Here is a 17560-nt window from a genome sequence, read left to right as displayed (position 1 = left end):
AACCCACTTTGGTACTCTTGCCTGGAAAATCCCATGGACAGAGGAGCCTGGCGGGCTACAGTCCATGGGGTCTCAAGAGTCAGCCACGACTTAGCTTCTAAACCACCATAACTACCTCTACTACTGCTGTTACTACAGTAATAACAATAATAGCAACCACTCTAGTAACAGCAGCTTCTTGCCTAAAGACTACTTTCACTTACAAGATGCATTAATCCACCAGCTGGTATTTACGGACACAAAGATAATCCTGACAAGCACAGCCCCTTTCTTCATGGAGCTTACAGGGTCCCATAGGGAGTAAGGAGAATAACCAGCATTGAATTATGCTCAGTCATGTCCCACTCTTTGGGGCCCCACGGACTCTAGCCCTCCAGACTTCTCTGTCCATGGAATTTTCCAGGCAAGAATACTATAATGGGTAGCCATGCCTTTCTCCAAGGGGTCTTCCCAACCCAGGCATCGAACTCACGTCTCTTATGTCCTGTATTGACAGAGTTTTTGCCATTAGGACCACCTGGGAAGGCACAGCATTGAACTAGCAATCCCAGGAATGATGGGTGTGCTAAAGAAGTAGCAGGGCGTGCTGTGGGCCTAGGTCATTTGCAGTCCTTGCTGCTCGGACTCAGTGGATGCCGCAGTATTTAAACCAAGACCAAGGGAATGAGGCAGGTAATGACTCACAGTGAGGCCAGTACAGCCCTGTGCTGTGGAAAGATTGGCATCACCTGCTGGCCTCCATAGACGAGGAAGTGGAGACCCAGATGGCTGCCTGAGTCCCCTGACCTCAACCAACACGGAGACGCCAGGTCTCGTGCCTGGCCTTCTCATTCTCTGTCCCATGCTCTCTCCAGCTGAGAAAAAGGTGCCAAGGAAAACACTAATTTGTAGCAGAAATAAATGATCAGCCTGCTGGGAGTGCCAAATCAGCGTCTTCTGTGCCCCAGGGGCATCGCTTAAAAGTCTTAGTCGCTGTGTGTTAATGGATGCCTCAAGGCTGCCGTCTGGAATCGGGAAGCCCAGCCTCTGCACTGCAAGATTTGAGCTGGCAGGAGTTAGCAGAGGCGTGGTGGGGGTTACGGCACTGAGCAGGAAGGTCGGTGGAGGAGGGGACGGACCTCAAACTAGCCAGGCGTGGGTGTGACATCGGAGAGACAGGAGACAGCCCTGAGTGGGTGTTGCGGCACACCTGGTAAATTGTATGAATGATGATACGTGTGACAACGTTGAGACAACAGAGAAAGAAGGCAGATACTTCGGGATGAGGCTCCCTTCAGCTCAGCATCCCACATGGGGTCCTGATCAGGTCCCATGTTTGGTCCAGGAGGAGCCAGTTTGAAAGAATATGGATGAAAAGCGTGATGGCCCAGGGGTCACCTGTTTGTATCAGGCATGACGAGACTGTGACCAAAGAGAAAGAGCAGACTTCTACTTCGGGGTGAAAAATGAATGAATTCTTAATTCACTTATTAAAGAGAAAGAAAAATAAGTCAAGAATAAGTATTGAAGGTACAATGGTCATGAAGTACTCACTCGGCTTTTACTAATGATTAATGTCCTCTAAAACTAGGAAACAGGAAATTTTTCATCTGAACCACCCACTCACTCACTGCCCCGCCCCCTCTCCATCCTGCCTGGAATGTCTTTCTGTCTGTCTTTCCCCACTTCCCTGTGCTCTGCTGAGAGGCTCGTTGTCTGGGGTCAAGTTTTCTTTTCCTGCCTTAGGTCCTGGTTACGGGAACAAGATGGCTGGAAGTGATGGGGAATGTGAATAAGCCAAACCCCATTCCTGATTTCCTTTCATTTTTTATTTTTTTTCTCTTTTAGTTTTTATTAATGTTGAATAGAAATTATTTTTACAACTGACCTTTTTTTTAAAATTGAGATATGATTTGGATAGCTATAAAATTCACCAATTTAAAATGCATGATTCAGTGACCTTTAGCACATTCAAAGAGTTGTGTAACCATATATACGTCAGTTGATTTTTGACAGGGTACCAAAACTATTCAAGAGGGGAAAAAATAGTTTTTTCAACTAATAATACTAGGACAACTGAATATCCACATGCAGAGGAATGAATTTGGACCCCTGTCTGATACACAAAAATTAATTCAGAGTGGATCACAGATCTAAATGTAAGAATAAAACTGTAAAACTCATGACACTAACAAAAAAGTAAAAGTAGCCCTCAAATGATGAGAGAAAATATTTGCGAATCTGTTTCTGTTTGTGCTGCGACGGTCTCCAGCACAGGACCGCTCACATACCCTCTCAGCCTGCCTCCCAGCTGCAGACGTCCTTACTTTGTTCTATGACCGTAATACCCAAGACAGCATCTTTCCTATGATGTAATACTCAGGACAGCACCTTTCCTGAGGGCGAACGAACCACCCCGTTGTAGCCTCTTAGAGAATAGGTTTTGAAGGTGGAGCTATTTCAACTATGCTATTTAGCGTATAACCTTGAGCGTATTTCTGTACATGGGGGATAATACGTCCTCCTTGGCTGGTGAAAAATTCAGTGAGTATGTATGTTCTAGTCAAGAATTGTTTGGTTGCAAGGATCAGACCATATGGTCTCAGGGAGCATTTATTGTGAGTATAACCAGGCCTGCCGGGGGACTACGCTTACATGATTTCTCATCTTTGTTTCTGTCAGTGCATTCGTCTCTATTTTCTCACCACAAAGACTAGCTTCCTTTTTTTTTTTTTTTTTTCATGTTTATTGCTCCAATATGGCAGATTATGACTGAGTTTAGTAACCTCCTGTTTAAGGGTTTCAAAGACTCACCTGGGGACTTCCCAGGAGATCCAGTGACTGAAACTCTGTGCTTCCAATGCAGGGGGCCCAGGTTCAATCCCTGGTCAGGGAACTAGATCCAACATGCCACAACTTAGACCCGGTGCAGTCAAATAAATAATAAATCTTTAAAAAACAAAACAAAACAAAACAATAGAGACGCACCAGAAAACATCCAAAGGGGAGTCAGAAGCTGGGAGAAATTTTATCCAAACAGGGAGATTGGCCAGATGTAGGAGGTCATGGGAATTGAATGCAAGCAGCAGGTTCATTTAAGCAAAGCACAGGGCTTTCCTGGGGCTTCCTAGGTGGCTCAGTGGTAGGCGTGAGTTCGATCCCTGGGTCGGAAGCTCCCCTGGAGGAGGGCATGGCAACCCACTCTAGTATTCTTGCCTGGAGAATCCCACGGACAGAAGAGCCTTGAAGTCTACAGTCCATAGGGTCACAAAGAGTCGGACACAACAGAAGTGACTTAGCATGCCTGCGTGCATTGAGGCAATAATGTAATAATTCTATGCAGTGTGGCCAAAACCATTTAGAAATTTTCTCTAAGGGTGTCTTTCAGTGTGAGTCTCAGAAAAGTGAAAAGTTGTAATGGACTCTTTGCATATCAAACAATCACTTAGCTGTTTAAACTCAATTTTAGCATCAGCGACGGCCGCCCTGACGAGGTAACCCTCATGCATGATAAATAGAACACGGCTACACTGGAACCGTGTTCCTAGGCGGCTGCTGTGACTAGCCATCTTTCTCCCACCTCTCAGGTGGGAGTTTTCACCTCCTGACAGTTTGACAGATGCGGCTGCACCGCTGTGAGTCTTCTTGCAACACACACCCAGTGATCTGTTATCTTGAAGAAAGTCAGTGACAAGAAAATGAAAGTATTCCTGAGACCTAGAGTGCCCCAGCTCAGTTTCTCTCCGGTAACACCCCCTCATGTGCCTCCTTCTATAAAGAACAGAGATGATAGGCTTTTACCATAAGTAGGTCAAATTGCGGCAAAATTGTTACTATGATGTTTTAATGCTTTTTGAGGAAATTTCCATTGAAGGTGAAGATTGGAGGAGGGGTAGATTGTATGATATGTGTATTTAGAGAGAGAAAGAGACACCCTAGATGCTTTGCTTTTTTCTTTTTTTGGCCTTGCCACACGGCATGCAGGATCTTAGTTCCCCAGCCAGGGATCAAACCTGTGCCCCTGGCAGTGGAAGCCCAGAGTCCTAACTACTGGATCACCAGGGAAGACCCTTTCCATTCAGTTCAGTCACTCAATCATGTCCGATTCTTTAGGACCCCATGGACTGCAGTATGACAGGATTCCCTGTCCATCCCCAACTTCCACAGCTTACTCAAACTCGTGTCCATCAAGTCAGTGATGCCATCCAACCATCTTATCCTTTGTCATCCCCTTCTCTTCCTGCCTTCAATCTTGCCCAGCATCAGGGTCTTTTCCAATGAGTTGGCCCTTTACATCATGTGGCCAAAATATTGGAGCTTCAGCTTCAGCGTCAATCCTTCCAGTGAATATTCAGGACTGATTTCCTTTAGGATGGACAGGTTTGATCCCCTTAGAAGACCCCTTAGGTGCTCCTTAAATATCTATCTTCTTAATGAACCTTCCCATGAATTGGCAGATAATTCCAAGAACTGACTGAGCCCAGGAGAATGTAGGTTCCATCTGCAAGCAGACCTCTTCCACCTTACAGTCCCATGTGGGAAGATGGAATGGTCCAGCCGCAACAGTATGGCCCAGGAGAAGCTTGGACTGTTGGCTAAATCTCCCAGGGACTCAGCTTCCTCACCTGAAAAAATGGGTGATGTCTCTCAGCAGCTTATAAGAATGAAAACTGACGCACATAAAATACCTACCACAGTGTGTGGGTTGCAGTGGGTCGCTCAGTCCATAGAGATGGTTGTTGTTATCATTAGTATACAGTTCTCCCCTAACTCTTTCACTTCAAGTGTTCTATTCAGTTCCAGGAAGTCAGCTCTGGTGCACCCTGGTAGTCCAGTGCGTCACAGCCTTCCCTTCTCACTTGCCCTGCCCTCCGACTGTTAGAAGTGTAAATCTCAGTGTCCAGCAGACACGTGCCCAGGTGTTCTCATGGACACATCACCACCCACCCCCCAACCCCTCCCCATATGGAAACCAGGCTTTTCCTGCAACTCCAGAAACCTCTACACCAACCTGTAATGCACTGCTCGTGGTCCTCCCCAAATCTGACCGGTTTGCAAGTCTGTCGTTAATTCAGTCTTTTGCATTTCTCCGAATCATTCCTTCCATCCCATGCTAAGGTCCTTGCCCTGAAAATCAGATCATAGCTTCCTTGGTACAGTGACCTCTGACTCCTTGATTATATTTGGTCGGTTTCTCTCTGCTTCCAGCTGTTTCCACTGTAGCTTTCACATGATAATCAGCGAGCAAATATTGCGAGGGGCGTTATATGTGGATGTGCCCATGAGCGTGCTTTCATGTAGAAAAGCACACACTCTCACACACAGCAGACACAAATTCTTATTCTCCCCTTACGCAGCTGTCAGCAATCCCTCCCCAAAACAATGTACCCACACACACCCTCATCTTTATTTTCTTTTTTTATTATCATTGTTTTATTTTCTGTCTGCTCCACTCGATATGTCAGATCTTAGTTCCCCGACCGGGGATCGAACCTACACTCCATCCATTGGAAGGTGAAGTCTTACTCACTGGACCACCAGGGAAGTCTCTCACCCTCATTTCTCTAACAGTAGAGCAGAAAATGGGCTTCCCTGGTGGCTCAGCTGGTGAAGAATCTGCCTGCAATGAGGGAGACCTGGGTTTGATCCCTGGGTTGAGAAGATCCCCTGCAGAAGGGAAAGGCTACCCGCTTCAGTATTCTGGCCTGGAGAAGTCCATGGACTATAGAGTCCATGGCGTCGCAAAGAGTCAGACGTGACTGAACAACGTTCACTTTCGGAGCATAAAACAGCTGGCTTGGAGAAATCTCTTGTCGGGGTAGGGGGGTGAATGGAAGAAAATAGTTATTCTATAAAAGCACAGAATGAGAATGAAGAACAGGGAGAATAAAATAGCTAAAGGCAATACAGCACAAGAAGGTACCTAAGAGTTTAATCGAAAAAGACCTACATGGGTAGTCACCTGTATGGTCTTGAAACCAGTGTGGCCAAATAAACTAAGGAGAGGGCTCTACTGTGTACAACCTCAGTTGTAAACATTCCATGCATAGATATTTAAATATATATTACATTCTCTATATGTTCAATATATATGCATTTTAAATAGTAATTATACTCAGAATAGATACCAGCAGACTAACAAAAAATAAAATGAAATTATTAGTGCTATTTTTTTAATTTCTTCTCCTATCTTACTGTGTTTAAATGGTTTTATTGTCTTTGATTTTTGAGCCTCATTGGAAGAGAGAAATATTCAGATCGTCTTGAAATTATTTGTTTCAGATGATCACAAACTAAATTCCTGTATCATTGTATATGTTCATCTTCTCGTTCAAGTAAGTCCTATACGAATGTCTAACAGTCTTGGAAGACAAATTTCCAGCAAATATCTGTGGCATTGTCACCTTCGGAAAAATGAGGGGTACTTTGTTCTTGCAGGTCTTGATTTCTGGGGTTAAATATGCAGCTTCTTTAAACTGTCATCCAGGGCTTGAAATTGCCATGTATTTTCTCAGTGTTCAACACAATTGCTACCATCCTAGAGTCTGGAAAAGCAGCATGACTCTCTCCCTGCCCTAAGGCTGATGACAGCTTTGGACGATGTAAAAAACTTTGGACAATGTGAAAAACAGTCATTTTGTACTTGCAGTATTTCTGGTATGTTTTTTCCAAACCTGCAGATTTCTTAAATACTTGAAGGTTTTCAAAGTGAGTCTTCCACTTCAAGATACTATATAGCTTAAATCAATTTTTTTATTGATTTCTGCATTCATCAAATGTAACAACCTAAGTCTTTTATGACATTGGGTATAGAGTTATTTGAGAAAAACACCTAATTAACTTCATTTTTGAATTTATGATTTCCCTCTTGAATTTAAAGCAAAGGTTTTATGTTCATCTGCCCACTATTGAAGACTAAAAATAAAAGGAAACATATAAAAATAAATTTCAAGGGATTCTGTATGTAGACATTTTAATTAGCTTTGGAATGTCAATTGGTAGGGATACCAAGGGAGCATTTCATGCAAAGATGGGCTCGATAAAGGACAGAAATGGTATGGACCTAACAGAAGCAGAAGATATTAAGAAGAGGTGGCAAGAATACACAGAAGAGCTATACAAAAAAGAGCTTCATGACCCGATAATCACGATGGTGTGATCACTCACCTAGAGCCAGACATCCTGGAATGTGAAGTCAAATGGGCCTTAGAAACCATCACTATGAAACAAAGCTCGTGGAGGTGATGGAACTACAGTTGAGTTATTTCAAATACTGAAAGATGATGCTGTGGAAGTGCTGCACTCAATATGCCAGCAAATTTGGAAGACTCAGCAGTGGCCACAGGACTGGAAAAGGTCAGTTTTCATTCCAGTCCCAAAGAAAGGCAATGCCAAAGAATGCTCAAACTACCGCACAATTGCACTCATCTCACACGCTAGTGAAGTAATGTTCAAAATTCTCCAAGCCAGGCTTCAGCAATACGTGAACCATGAACTTCCTGATGTTCAAGCTGGTTTTAGAAAAGGCAGAGGAGCCAGAGATCAAATTGCCAACATCCACTGGATCCTAGAAAAAGCAAGAGAGTTCCAGAAAAACATCTATTTCTGCTTTCTTGACTATGCCAAAGCCTTTGACTGTGTGGATCACAATAAACTGTGGAAAATTCTGAAAGAGATGGGAATACCTGACCACCTGACCTGCCTCTTGAGAAACCTATATGCAGGTCAGGAAGCAACAGTTAGAACTGGACATGGAACAACAGACGGGTTCCAAATAGGAAAAGGAGTACGTCAAGGCTGTATATCGTCACCCTGCTTATTTAACTTCTATGCAGAGTACATCATGAGAAACGCTGGGCTGGAAGAAGCACAAGCTGGAATCAAGATTGACGGGAGAGATACCAATAACCTCAGATGTGCAGATGACAGCACCCTTATGGCAGAAAGTGGAGAGGAACTAAAAAGCCTCTTGATGAAAGTGAAAGAGGAGAGTGAAAAAGTTGGCTTAAAGATCAACATTCAGAAAATGAAGAGCATGGCATCCAATCCCATCACTTCATGGGAAATAGATGGGGAAACAGTGGAAACAGTGTCAGACCTAATTTTGGGGGGCTCCAAAATCACTGCAGATGGTGATTGCAGCCATGAAATTAAAAGACGCTTACTCTTTGGTAGGAAAGTTATGACCAACCTAGATAGCATATTGAAAAGCAGAGACGTTACTTTGCCAACAAAGGTCTGTCTAGTCAAGGCTATGGTTTTTCCAGTGGTCATGTATGGATGTGAGAGTTGGACTGTGAAGAAAGCTGAGCGCTGAAGAATTGATGCTTTTGAACTATGGTGTTGGAGAAGACTCTTGAGAGTCCCTTGGACTGCAAGGAGACCCAACCAGTCCATTCTAAAGGAGATCAGTCCTGGGTGTTCTTTGGAAGGACTGATGTTGAAGCTGAAACTCCAGTACTTTGGCCACCTCATGTGAAGAGTTGACTCATTGGAAAAGAGCCTGATGCTGGGAGGGATTGGGGGCAGGAGGAGAAGGGGATGACAGAGGATGAGATGGCTGGATGGGCATCACCGACTTGATGGACATGAGTTTGAGTGAACTCCAGGAGTTTAATATGGACAGGGAGGCCTGGCGTGCTGTGATTCATGGGGTCGCAGAGTCAGACACGACTGAGGGACTGAACTGGAACTGAGTTGGAATGTCAACTAAAGTGTCTTTGAAGATCTTAAAAGCATCATGGTTTTAAGTGTCCCGTCTAGTGTCTGTTTAAGACCCTCAACTTTTCACTGAAGTATTCATGAGGACAAGCAGAAACGCCCCATAATTCTGAACTAAGCACCTTTTGTCACAGTCCATTCAGTAACTGTTTGGCCAGTGGAGCTGTCGTGGGAAACGTAGACAGTGTTAGCACCTGCACTCTGGTATTGCACTTCTCCTTGACTGCAAGTCAGAAACAGAGGGCCCTGAAGAGGGGAGGCCCAGGTAACAAATATACCGACAGAGGCTCATTTCTGCACTGTGAGTGCTCCCGCATGGCCCAGAGATGCTCGCTGCCTTCGTGGGAGGCCACCTGTGGATTTCCTTCTGCCCTCTCTTTCTCCAAGGACATGCCGGGGCAGGCAGAAGGGAAAGGCAGAGTTTCTAAGGATAGCTATTGGTTCTGTTTCTAGTATTGCTATACAAAATGGGTATATGCTCAGTTGCATCCAATTCTTTGCAACCCCATGAACTGTATAGCCCACCAGGCTCCTCTTCCCATGGAACTCTCCAGGCAAGAATACTGGGTAGATTGCCATTTCCTTCTCCAGGGGATCTGCCTGACCCAGGGATTGAACTTGCGTCTCCTGCATGCTTTACTACTGCGCCACCTGGGAAGCCCATTGCATAAAGATATTTCCTGTTTCACACAAATCCTTTGTATTGGACAGAATTATTCTGTATCTTGATTATAAAAGTAGCAACTATTCAGGTGTCTTCTAAGAGGAGGGGAAGACATAGCACTTGCAAACAGGAGATTATTTTAGGCTTTCTGCATTTGCTCTTTTGCATTATGATCTTGTTCTTAGGCTCATGGTTCATATGCAGGATGGTTTCTGAGAATTTCACCTTGTAAATGCATTGTTTTCCAAATATGTTTATTTTGAAATCTAACTAAAACACAACTTTTAGTAGCTGGCCAATACAGTGTTCAGTGCATAAAATTTGTTTACCAGAGTAGGATATTTTATTCATTCAAGCAGCGATTTAAAGAAAGATTTGAGGACTTTCCTGGTGGCTCAGTGGTAAAGAATCCTCCTGTCAGGCAGGAGGCACGGGTTCAATCCCTGATCAGGGAAGAACCCACATGCTATAGAGCAACTAAGGCCGTGTTCCACAATTATTGAGCCTGTGCTCTACAATAAGAGTACTTCTCCCACTGCAGTGAGAAGCCACAGCATCACAGCTCAAGAGGAACTGCTCGCTGCAGCTAGGGAAAAGCCCAAGCAACAGTGAAGACCCAGCACAGCCATAAATAAATAAGTAAAATTACGTTTTTAAAAAACTTGGAATCTTTAAAAACAAAAGAAAGATTTGAGTTCTGAGCTGTACTATTGTGACCTCCTAGGCCACTGTTTGGATTTGTTAGATGTCTGCCTACAGAGTCTTCAGAATGTTTAAGGCACTATTCTATCGGAAAGCTTACTGAACAAATGAATAGGAAGAACTCTTATGGAGTCCTTAAGCATTCATGCCACTAAAAATGAGACAACTTAAGACCTTTTTGAAAATCTATAAATTTCCCTGATCCCTCTCAAGATCAGTTATCTCTTTGACTTGATTTCTCCTCTTATATCTTCTTACCTTTCCCATAGGGCTTCTCCAGTGGTGCTCATGGTAGAGCACCCACCTGCCAATGCAGAGTACATGAGAGACTCAGGTTCAATCCCTGGGTTGGGAAGATCCCCTGGAGGAGGGCCTGGAAACCCACTCCAGTATTCTTGCCTGGAGAATCTCATGGACAGAGGAACTTGACAGACTACAGTCCATGGGGTTGCAAAGAGTCAGACACTACTGAGCGACTAAGCTCACATGCACCTCCCCCATAAGCAACTGCCTGTATCTCTACCTTTAAGTACCTAGAGTGTTTTCAAATACAGCAATAATAATAAACATTGTGGAGTGTAAGATGCCTGCCCCGACATCTACACCGTTTAGACTCCATCCTGTGTAGACTCTATGCTAAATAGTCTCGTTTATATTCACGTTCCAACCTAGAGATGTAGATGTTATCACACCCATTTCCCATGTAAGAAAACTGAGTCACAGAGAAGTTAAATCAGCACAGAATCAAGATTTGAACTCAGCTCAGACTGTCTTCAAACTTGATATTCTTTTCCTCCGTGGAGATCTTAGACCCTCCAGTGGGGAACAGCTTTCCTTCGGCTTTCAGATGCAGGATTCACAAGCTTACATCCTCTATTAAATCACGAACACTAGACACGAGAGCAACTTGTCACTCTTCTTTAATATGTGAATCAGAGTCCACTGCGTGTTGACTGCCTGATAGGCGGCAGGAGAGCGTTGGCTTTGGACTCACCTGGGACTAGTTTCTGACTCTGTGAACTTGGAAATGGACGCATCCTTACCTGTTTCTCCATAGATGAGGGGATAGCAAATGCACCATTTTTCACAGAGTTGTTGAGGATTAAATGAAATTTTCACCCCAGCACGTGTTACGCTTGGAATGAGTCTTGGCACAAACCGAGCCCTTAAATATGAGCTCTTATTTTGAGAATCCATTTTGTCGGCATCAGCTTGAATTAAGTGAGGATCTCTCGCCAGGTTTGGCATAGACTTCTGTATTTGAAAGCATTCCCTTCACGGTAGGACTCAGAACTAATATGAAGAAAAGTGACCTTCCCCCTTCTCCTGGATGAGGCTGGACTCAGTGTCATTGTTTCAGAGCCAGCGTCTCATTCCACATCCTGAAACAAAGCAGGATGAAAGCCTTGCTTGGCATCATGAGTTTATATTTGCAGTAATACATTTTGCAGAGGCCTTGACTGGCAAGTGGCCTTGGGTGAAATCCTTCGATCAGGTAGAAATTTTGGAGCACTGGGCAGACGCCCGCAGTCCTATTTCGTAGGAGGTGATTTGAGCCAGTGTGTGTCAGAATCACAAACAGGGCTTGGTTTAGTTTCCTAGTTCTTACCGTGACAAATTTCCACAAACTTAGTGATATTCAAACAACATAGATTTATTATTTATGGTTCTCTAGGTCTGAAGTCCAAAATGGTTTCCCTAGGCTAAGATCAAGGTATGAACAAGGCTTAGTACTTAAATTTTAGGGGGAAAAAAAAAAACTATTGCTTTGCCTTTTCCAGATTCTAGAAGCCACCTGCATTCCTACAGTAAGTCTGTGCTGGTACCTTCATGAAACTGAAAGTGGCAATTGCTTCACTGCGTCTGATTCTTTGTGACCCCGTGGACTGTAGCCTGCCAGGCTCCTCCGTCCATGGAATTTTCCAGGCAAGAACTGGAGCGGGTTACCATTTCCTTCTCTCCTGTGGTGGTTTAGTCACTAAGCGTGTCTGACTCTTCATAATCCTCTCCAATGGCTGAAAACATGGCTCACACTTTTGTCTTCATGAAGCCAAACTGGTTTGGTTGATTTTGATCTTAGAATTGAAGGGGATAGGGGAAGTAGGCATACATTTTTGTGATGAGGTAATATATTAATATTTATTAATGAGATCACAATATTATAGTCAGTATTTGCTATATATTTTATTGGATGATTACTTTTAAGAATCATGAAATTGTGAATTTGTAAAAAAATTTTATAGGTCACCTAGGTTTTCATCTGCAACTCAAGGAGTATCCTCTGCAACAGACCTTCTCAAACTTTAGGATCTACAGTAATCATGGCTAAAGATGCAGATTCTGATTCAGTAGATCTGGGATGGGGCCTGAGACACTGCATTTATAATACACTCCCAGGAAGCTGCTGGTCCAGGGACCACACTTTGAGTAGCAAGGCTTCTGAGAATTCCTGACATAGCTGCCTTGGGGATGATTCTGTTATAGTCTCTTCTTCGTATTTTGGTGATTCCAACTGTCACATACGAAATCAGAAGTTCTTGGATCAAAGCCAGACTCAAAATAGATGCAAAACTTTTCTGATGTTTTAAAAATATAAGTCAAAATGACATCTCAGTTGAAGGGAATTTTAAAAAATAGGATGTGTATGTAGGATCTGAAGAGTCTTATATTAAGCATCTCTCTCTCTCTATATATATATATAGAGAGAGAAAGATTTTATATATATGTTTATGTATATGTATATATATATGTGTATATATATATATATATGTACTTTCCAGGTGGTGCTAGTGGTAGAGAACATGCCTGCCAATGCAGGAGAGGTAAGAGATGCAGATTCAGTCCTGGGTTGGGAAGATTCCCTGGAGGAGGACCTGGCAACCCACTCCACTATTCTTGCCTGAAGAATCTCATGGACAGAGAAGCCTGGCAGACTACAGTCTATGGGATTGCAAAGAGTTGGACACGACTGAGCAACTGAGCATGTATATATATGCATGCATGCTAAGTCACTTCTGTTGTGTGTTGTCATTTCCTACACACACACATATATAAATATATATATGCGCACACACATATATATAAATATATATACACACATACATATATACATCCATATGTATGTGTATGTTTATATATATCCATCTATATATCCTGCATCCACACTAAATCATACAACTGTGAAATCCCAAGTTAAATGATATTTCGTGGCACTGACAACTTTAACATTTTCCTTTACGTTAAAATTTTTATAACAAAGTGAAAAATTGATGGGTATAAATTTGGACTGTCCTGTCGATGTAAGTGTGAGCCTAAGTGCAATGTTGCCAGCCATTCTACATTGAGGAAGCCCATAGCCACGTTCAGACATTGGTTGAGTTGGACCGAGTTGAAGTGGCCCATGTAAACTAGCTCTACCTTTGAAGCTAGAGTTCCTGGTTTTATTATTTAAATTTGGCTACCATACATACTGATCACCTTAATTCTTATTTAATATTTGAAAGTTATTACTGTGGAAGAAGTCAGCTGAACGATGGTGATTATAGCGTATCAAAATCCATTGTAAGTGATTATTTTAATGACTCTGTACCAACAGGGAAACGTAGACATTCAGACAAAAAACAACCTAATTATAACGACAGCACGGTAGTGAAGCAGTGACAGTTACAAAACCAATTTAAAAGTTTTTTGACAGCCATGGCTAAAAGCTTTGTTTAGACCTTTCGGTAATAACAGTTTACTTAAGACATAAATCCACAGCCAAGGAAAATAGAAAGAGAAAGTTGTGGCTTTTCTGTCATGCAGATGAAGTGGAAAGCAGTTGAAATGTTTTTAATAGAACGTTACCTTGAAAAAAGTCTAGAAAAGGAATAATAGTTATGGAATTTTAACTCTCTCAATGCAAGAAAGACTAAATAAAAATTCTAATGAGGATAGAAACTTGCCAGCTGATATGCTTATCAATGTTATGAAGGTCAGTAGTTCCTGCAAGCAAGTTGACGTGCATTTAAACATGTTGACTGACAGCCCTGGAATTTGATTTTGCATTATCCATGAAATAAAGTCAAGGGCAAATAAATGGATGTAAGAACCCATCGGTAGCCATGGTGACACACAACCTCACTAAATACCTGCTTTTCCAGTGGCTGTGATATCTCTCACATTATTAGACTTTATCGCTTTTATTTATCTCGCTTGGTTCTGGGCTCAGTCAAATATACAGCGTAATTAATTCTTTGACCTTGGGCAATTTATTTTTCATTGCTGAACAGAAAAATACCTCGGTCACATTTTTTTTTAAAACTGCACGTCTTAATAGAACATTTATAATACACAAGCGCCAATGTGAGAGCTGACAGATATTTATACATTTATGATAACAACTTTTGGAGTAGCCGGTACTTGTCTCCATTTTCCCAATGGGAAAACTGAGGCACAGAGAGGTTGAAGAACCTTGCTCAGGGCCACAGAGCTCGTGCATGGTAGAGTTTCAGGTCCATGCACTTCGGCTCAGAGCCCATGCTGTGGCCGACTGCAGGGTCATGAACCCACAAGAAGGCACCCATCTGGATGCAGAGAGCCGACGGCAAGCTCAGAGGTGTCCTTTTCTCCCTTTTCCTCTTCGTGGGTTCTGCTTTCGTTAGGTTCTTTCAGTTGCAAAGATTGAAGAATTCTCACGACAAGATCAAGTGGTGTCCACATGTGTCTGTAAAAACCAGTGAAACCCTGAAACGGGGCTCATCATGGCTCTGTACCCCGGGCAGTTGGTGCCACGGGGTGTGACTCAGTGATTCATTGTGTGGTCAGCTTCCCTCTCCTCCTTCTGCTGCCCAGGGTCTTCAGCTTCTACCCCTCCTTTTATGTATTTCCTGCCCCACAGTGGGGCAGGAGCTCCTAAAATGGACTTTAAACAGACATGGGTACAGAGTCTGGCACTGCTGTGTACTTGCTGTGTGACCTTGGACAAGTGACTTAACCTGTCTGAACTCTGTGGAAGAAGTGGGTAATATATCCCACTATGTAAGGTTATGGTGGAGATGAAAGAAGTGAAAGAAATAACATACAGTATTCAAAACATGATAGCTAATATAATAATAGCCATTATTTTTCAAATACCTAATTATTTTACCTCAAGTTAGGCAGCAGGCTTGGACCAGATATGGATCCAAACTGTGGTTTCATCTTCAGTATGTATGTGACAGTGAGAAAGTTATTTAACTTCTCTGAGCCTCAGTTTCCTTCTCTATAAAATTAGCATAACTTCCTAGAACTGTTAGGACATTAAATGACTTCGTTTATGTAAAGCACTTACAACGGCTTTGAGCACATAATAATTATAAATATAGACATCAGCTATTATTAATTGTAGTATAATTTTCAATAACATTTATGCAGAGAGTATAAAGTTCTGGTTATATGAGGTAAGTAAATTATGAACGTCTATGGCATAGTACCTGTAGCTATGTACTCTATTGTATATTTAAAATTTACTAGGAGGATAGATCTTATGTTGTGTTCTTACCACAAGTAAGAATAATAATAATATTAATAGAGGAGGCAAGAGGAAGCTTTGGGAGGTGATGGATATGTATATGGCTTTGATGGTCATACTTTCATGGGTGTATATTTATCCCCAATCTCATTGAGTTATACATGTTCAATATGAACCACATTTTTAAATATCAACCATACTTTAATAAAGTGGTTTAAAACATAGAAAATAAATTGTTAAAAATAGTAATTTAAAGAAATGAATAATCCACAGAAGCAATACATTAAAAAATAAATATATCTTAGGTTTCTTCTGCTTTTCCAGTTCTGTGGTTTATCTCTAAAATGCTTTCATCAACAGTAGCTTTTTCTCTTGGTAGAATAAAGCGCTACTTGTTATGTGGTATCAGCTTTCCAAAAATAATTTCTCTATACAGTCAGCAGTAAGGATAAGAGCTTCCTAACTGGCCAGTGAAAATTAAGATATAGGTTATACACAAGTTCAGTGAAATGTATTTTCAGCTTTTAACCAAAAGTCTCTGAAACTATCTCCCCAGGTACTTTTTAGCTGCCTGCAGATAAAAGATTGCTTTTCTCACAATATGTAGTGACAATCATCAAGTTACCTTAGAAAAGTTGTTCTGGACATGTGTTTGCCAAGAGAGGGAGGTTCTGGGGGAGAGAGGGATTGGAGGTTTGGGTTAAGCACACACAAACTATTATATATAGAGTGGATAAACAGCAAGGTATTCCTATATGGCACAGGGAACTAATAATCAATATCCCATGATAAACTGCAATGGAAAAGAATCTGAAAAAAGACTGTGTATATTGTGTATATGTATAACTGAATCACTTTGCTGGACAGCTGAAATTTACACAACACTGTAAATCAACTTTGCGTCAATAAAATATAATTTTCTTAAAAAGAAAGACTGTTCACAGTAGCATTTAACAAAGATGTTGCAGATCCAGCAAAGTCTGAGCACATAGGTATGTTGAATCATGGGTTTGTCCCTTTATTAAGAGTTCTTCCATTTTGCCTCCTCAGCAAATGATGCGGTCATCCGTCTTCCACATGTTCATCCTGAGCATGGTGACCGTGGATGTGATCGTGGCCGCCAGCAACTATCACAAAGGAGAAAGCTTCAAGAGACAGTACGACGAGTTCTACCTGGCAGAGGTAAGCAGCTCATGGGCACAGGTCACTTTTCAAAGCACCCAAGAACCTCGGCTCATGGCAGCAGCTTTTAGAAACGTGAAAGTTCATTTCAGCTCAGTCATCATTTAACTTCAACCAAAGCTGATTCAGGGCTTCCCTGATAGCTCAGTGGGTATAGAATCTGCTTTCAGTGCAGGAGATGCAGGTTTGATCCCTGGGTCGGGAAGATCTCCTGGAAGAGGGCATGGAAACTCACTCCTGTATTCTTGCCTGGAGAATCCCATGGACAGAGGAGTCTGGCGAGCTACAGTCCATGGGGTTGCAAAGACTCAGACTCGACTGAAGCGACTGAGCATGCACAGAGCTGATTCATTTTCTACTTGCGAGGTATTTCCCTTTGTCCCGTGTTGCCTGATTTGTTTCCTGGCCCCTACGCCTGAGTGATCTTCCCCACGTTGTATGTCACGTGCGCGAGTCACATTGCCAAGGCAACACTTGCCCCGGGTGTTACCCTGGCCATCTATAGGTGTTTCTATACCCACCTCTGTGTTTTCTCTCCATTGTCATATTGTGTGTCTGTTTCCTCCAAAGTGTAGGCAAGCACAGATTCAGAATATTGTAGATGAACTCAGCTCAACAGTACCAAGGACGAGATTGGAGGAAAATAGATTTCTTTTCTAAAAATCTGAGGTGTGACAGCCTACACTAAAGATGTAGTTAGAAATAGGTAGGTTTTAGAACTAACACCCCAAAAAAATGTCCTTTTCATTATAGGGGACTGGAATGCAAAAGCAGGAAGTCAAGAAACACCTGGGGTAACAGGCAAATTTGGCCTTGGAATA

General features: G+C 42.4%; 1 protein-coding gene across 1 annotated transcript in view; it reads left to right on the top strand.

Moving 5' to 3' along the window:
* The window catches only part of NALCN (sodium leak channel, non-selective), a 281606-nt gene that overhangs the window by 77911 nt on the left and 186135 nt on the right, over positions 1-17560 (top strand). The window contains exon 10 of the mRNA XM_055542965.1: positions 16608-16739. Within this exon, the coding sequence (XP_055398940.1) occupies positions 16608-16739 (132 nt within the window). The remainder of the gene's footprint in view (positions 1-16607; positions 16740-17560) is intronic.

The sequence above is a fragment of the Bubalus kerabau genome, chromosome 12 (assembly GCF_029407905.1).
Source record: "Bubalus kerabau isolate K-KA32 ecotype Philippines breed swamp buffalo chromosome 12, PCC_UOA_SB_1v2, whole genome shotgun sequence".
Lineage (NCBI taxonomy): Eukaryota > Metazoa > Chordata > Mammalia > Artiodactyla > Bovidae > Bubalus > Bubalus kerabau.
Note: the sequence above shows the minus strand (reverse complement) of the source record. Positions and strands in the feature narration are given on the sequence as shown.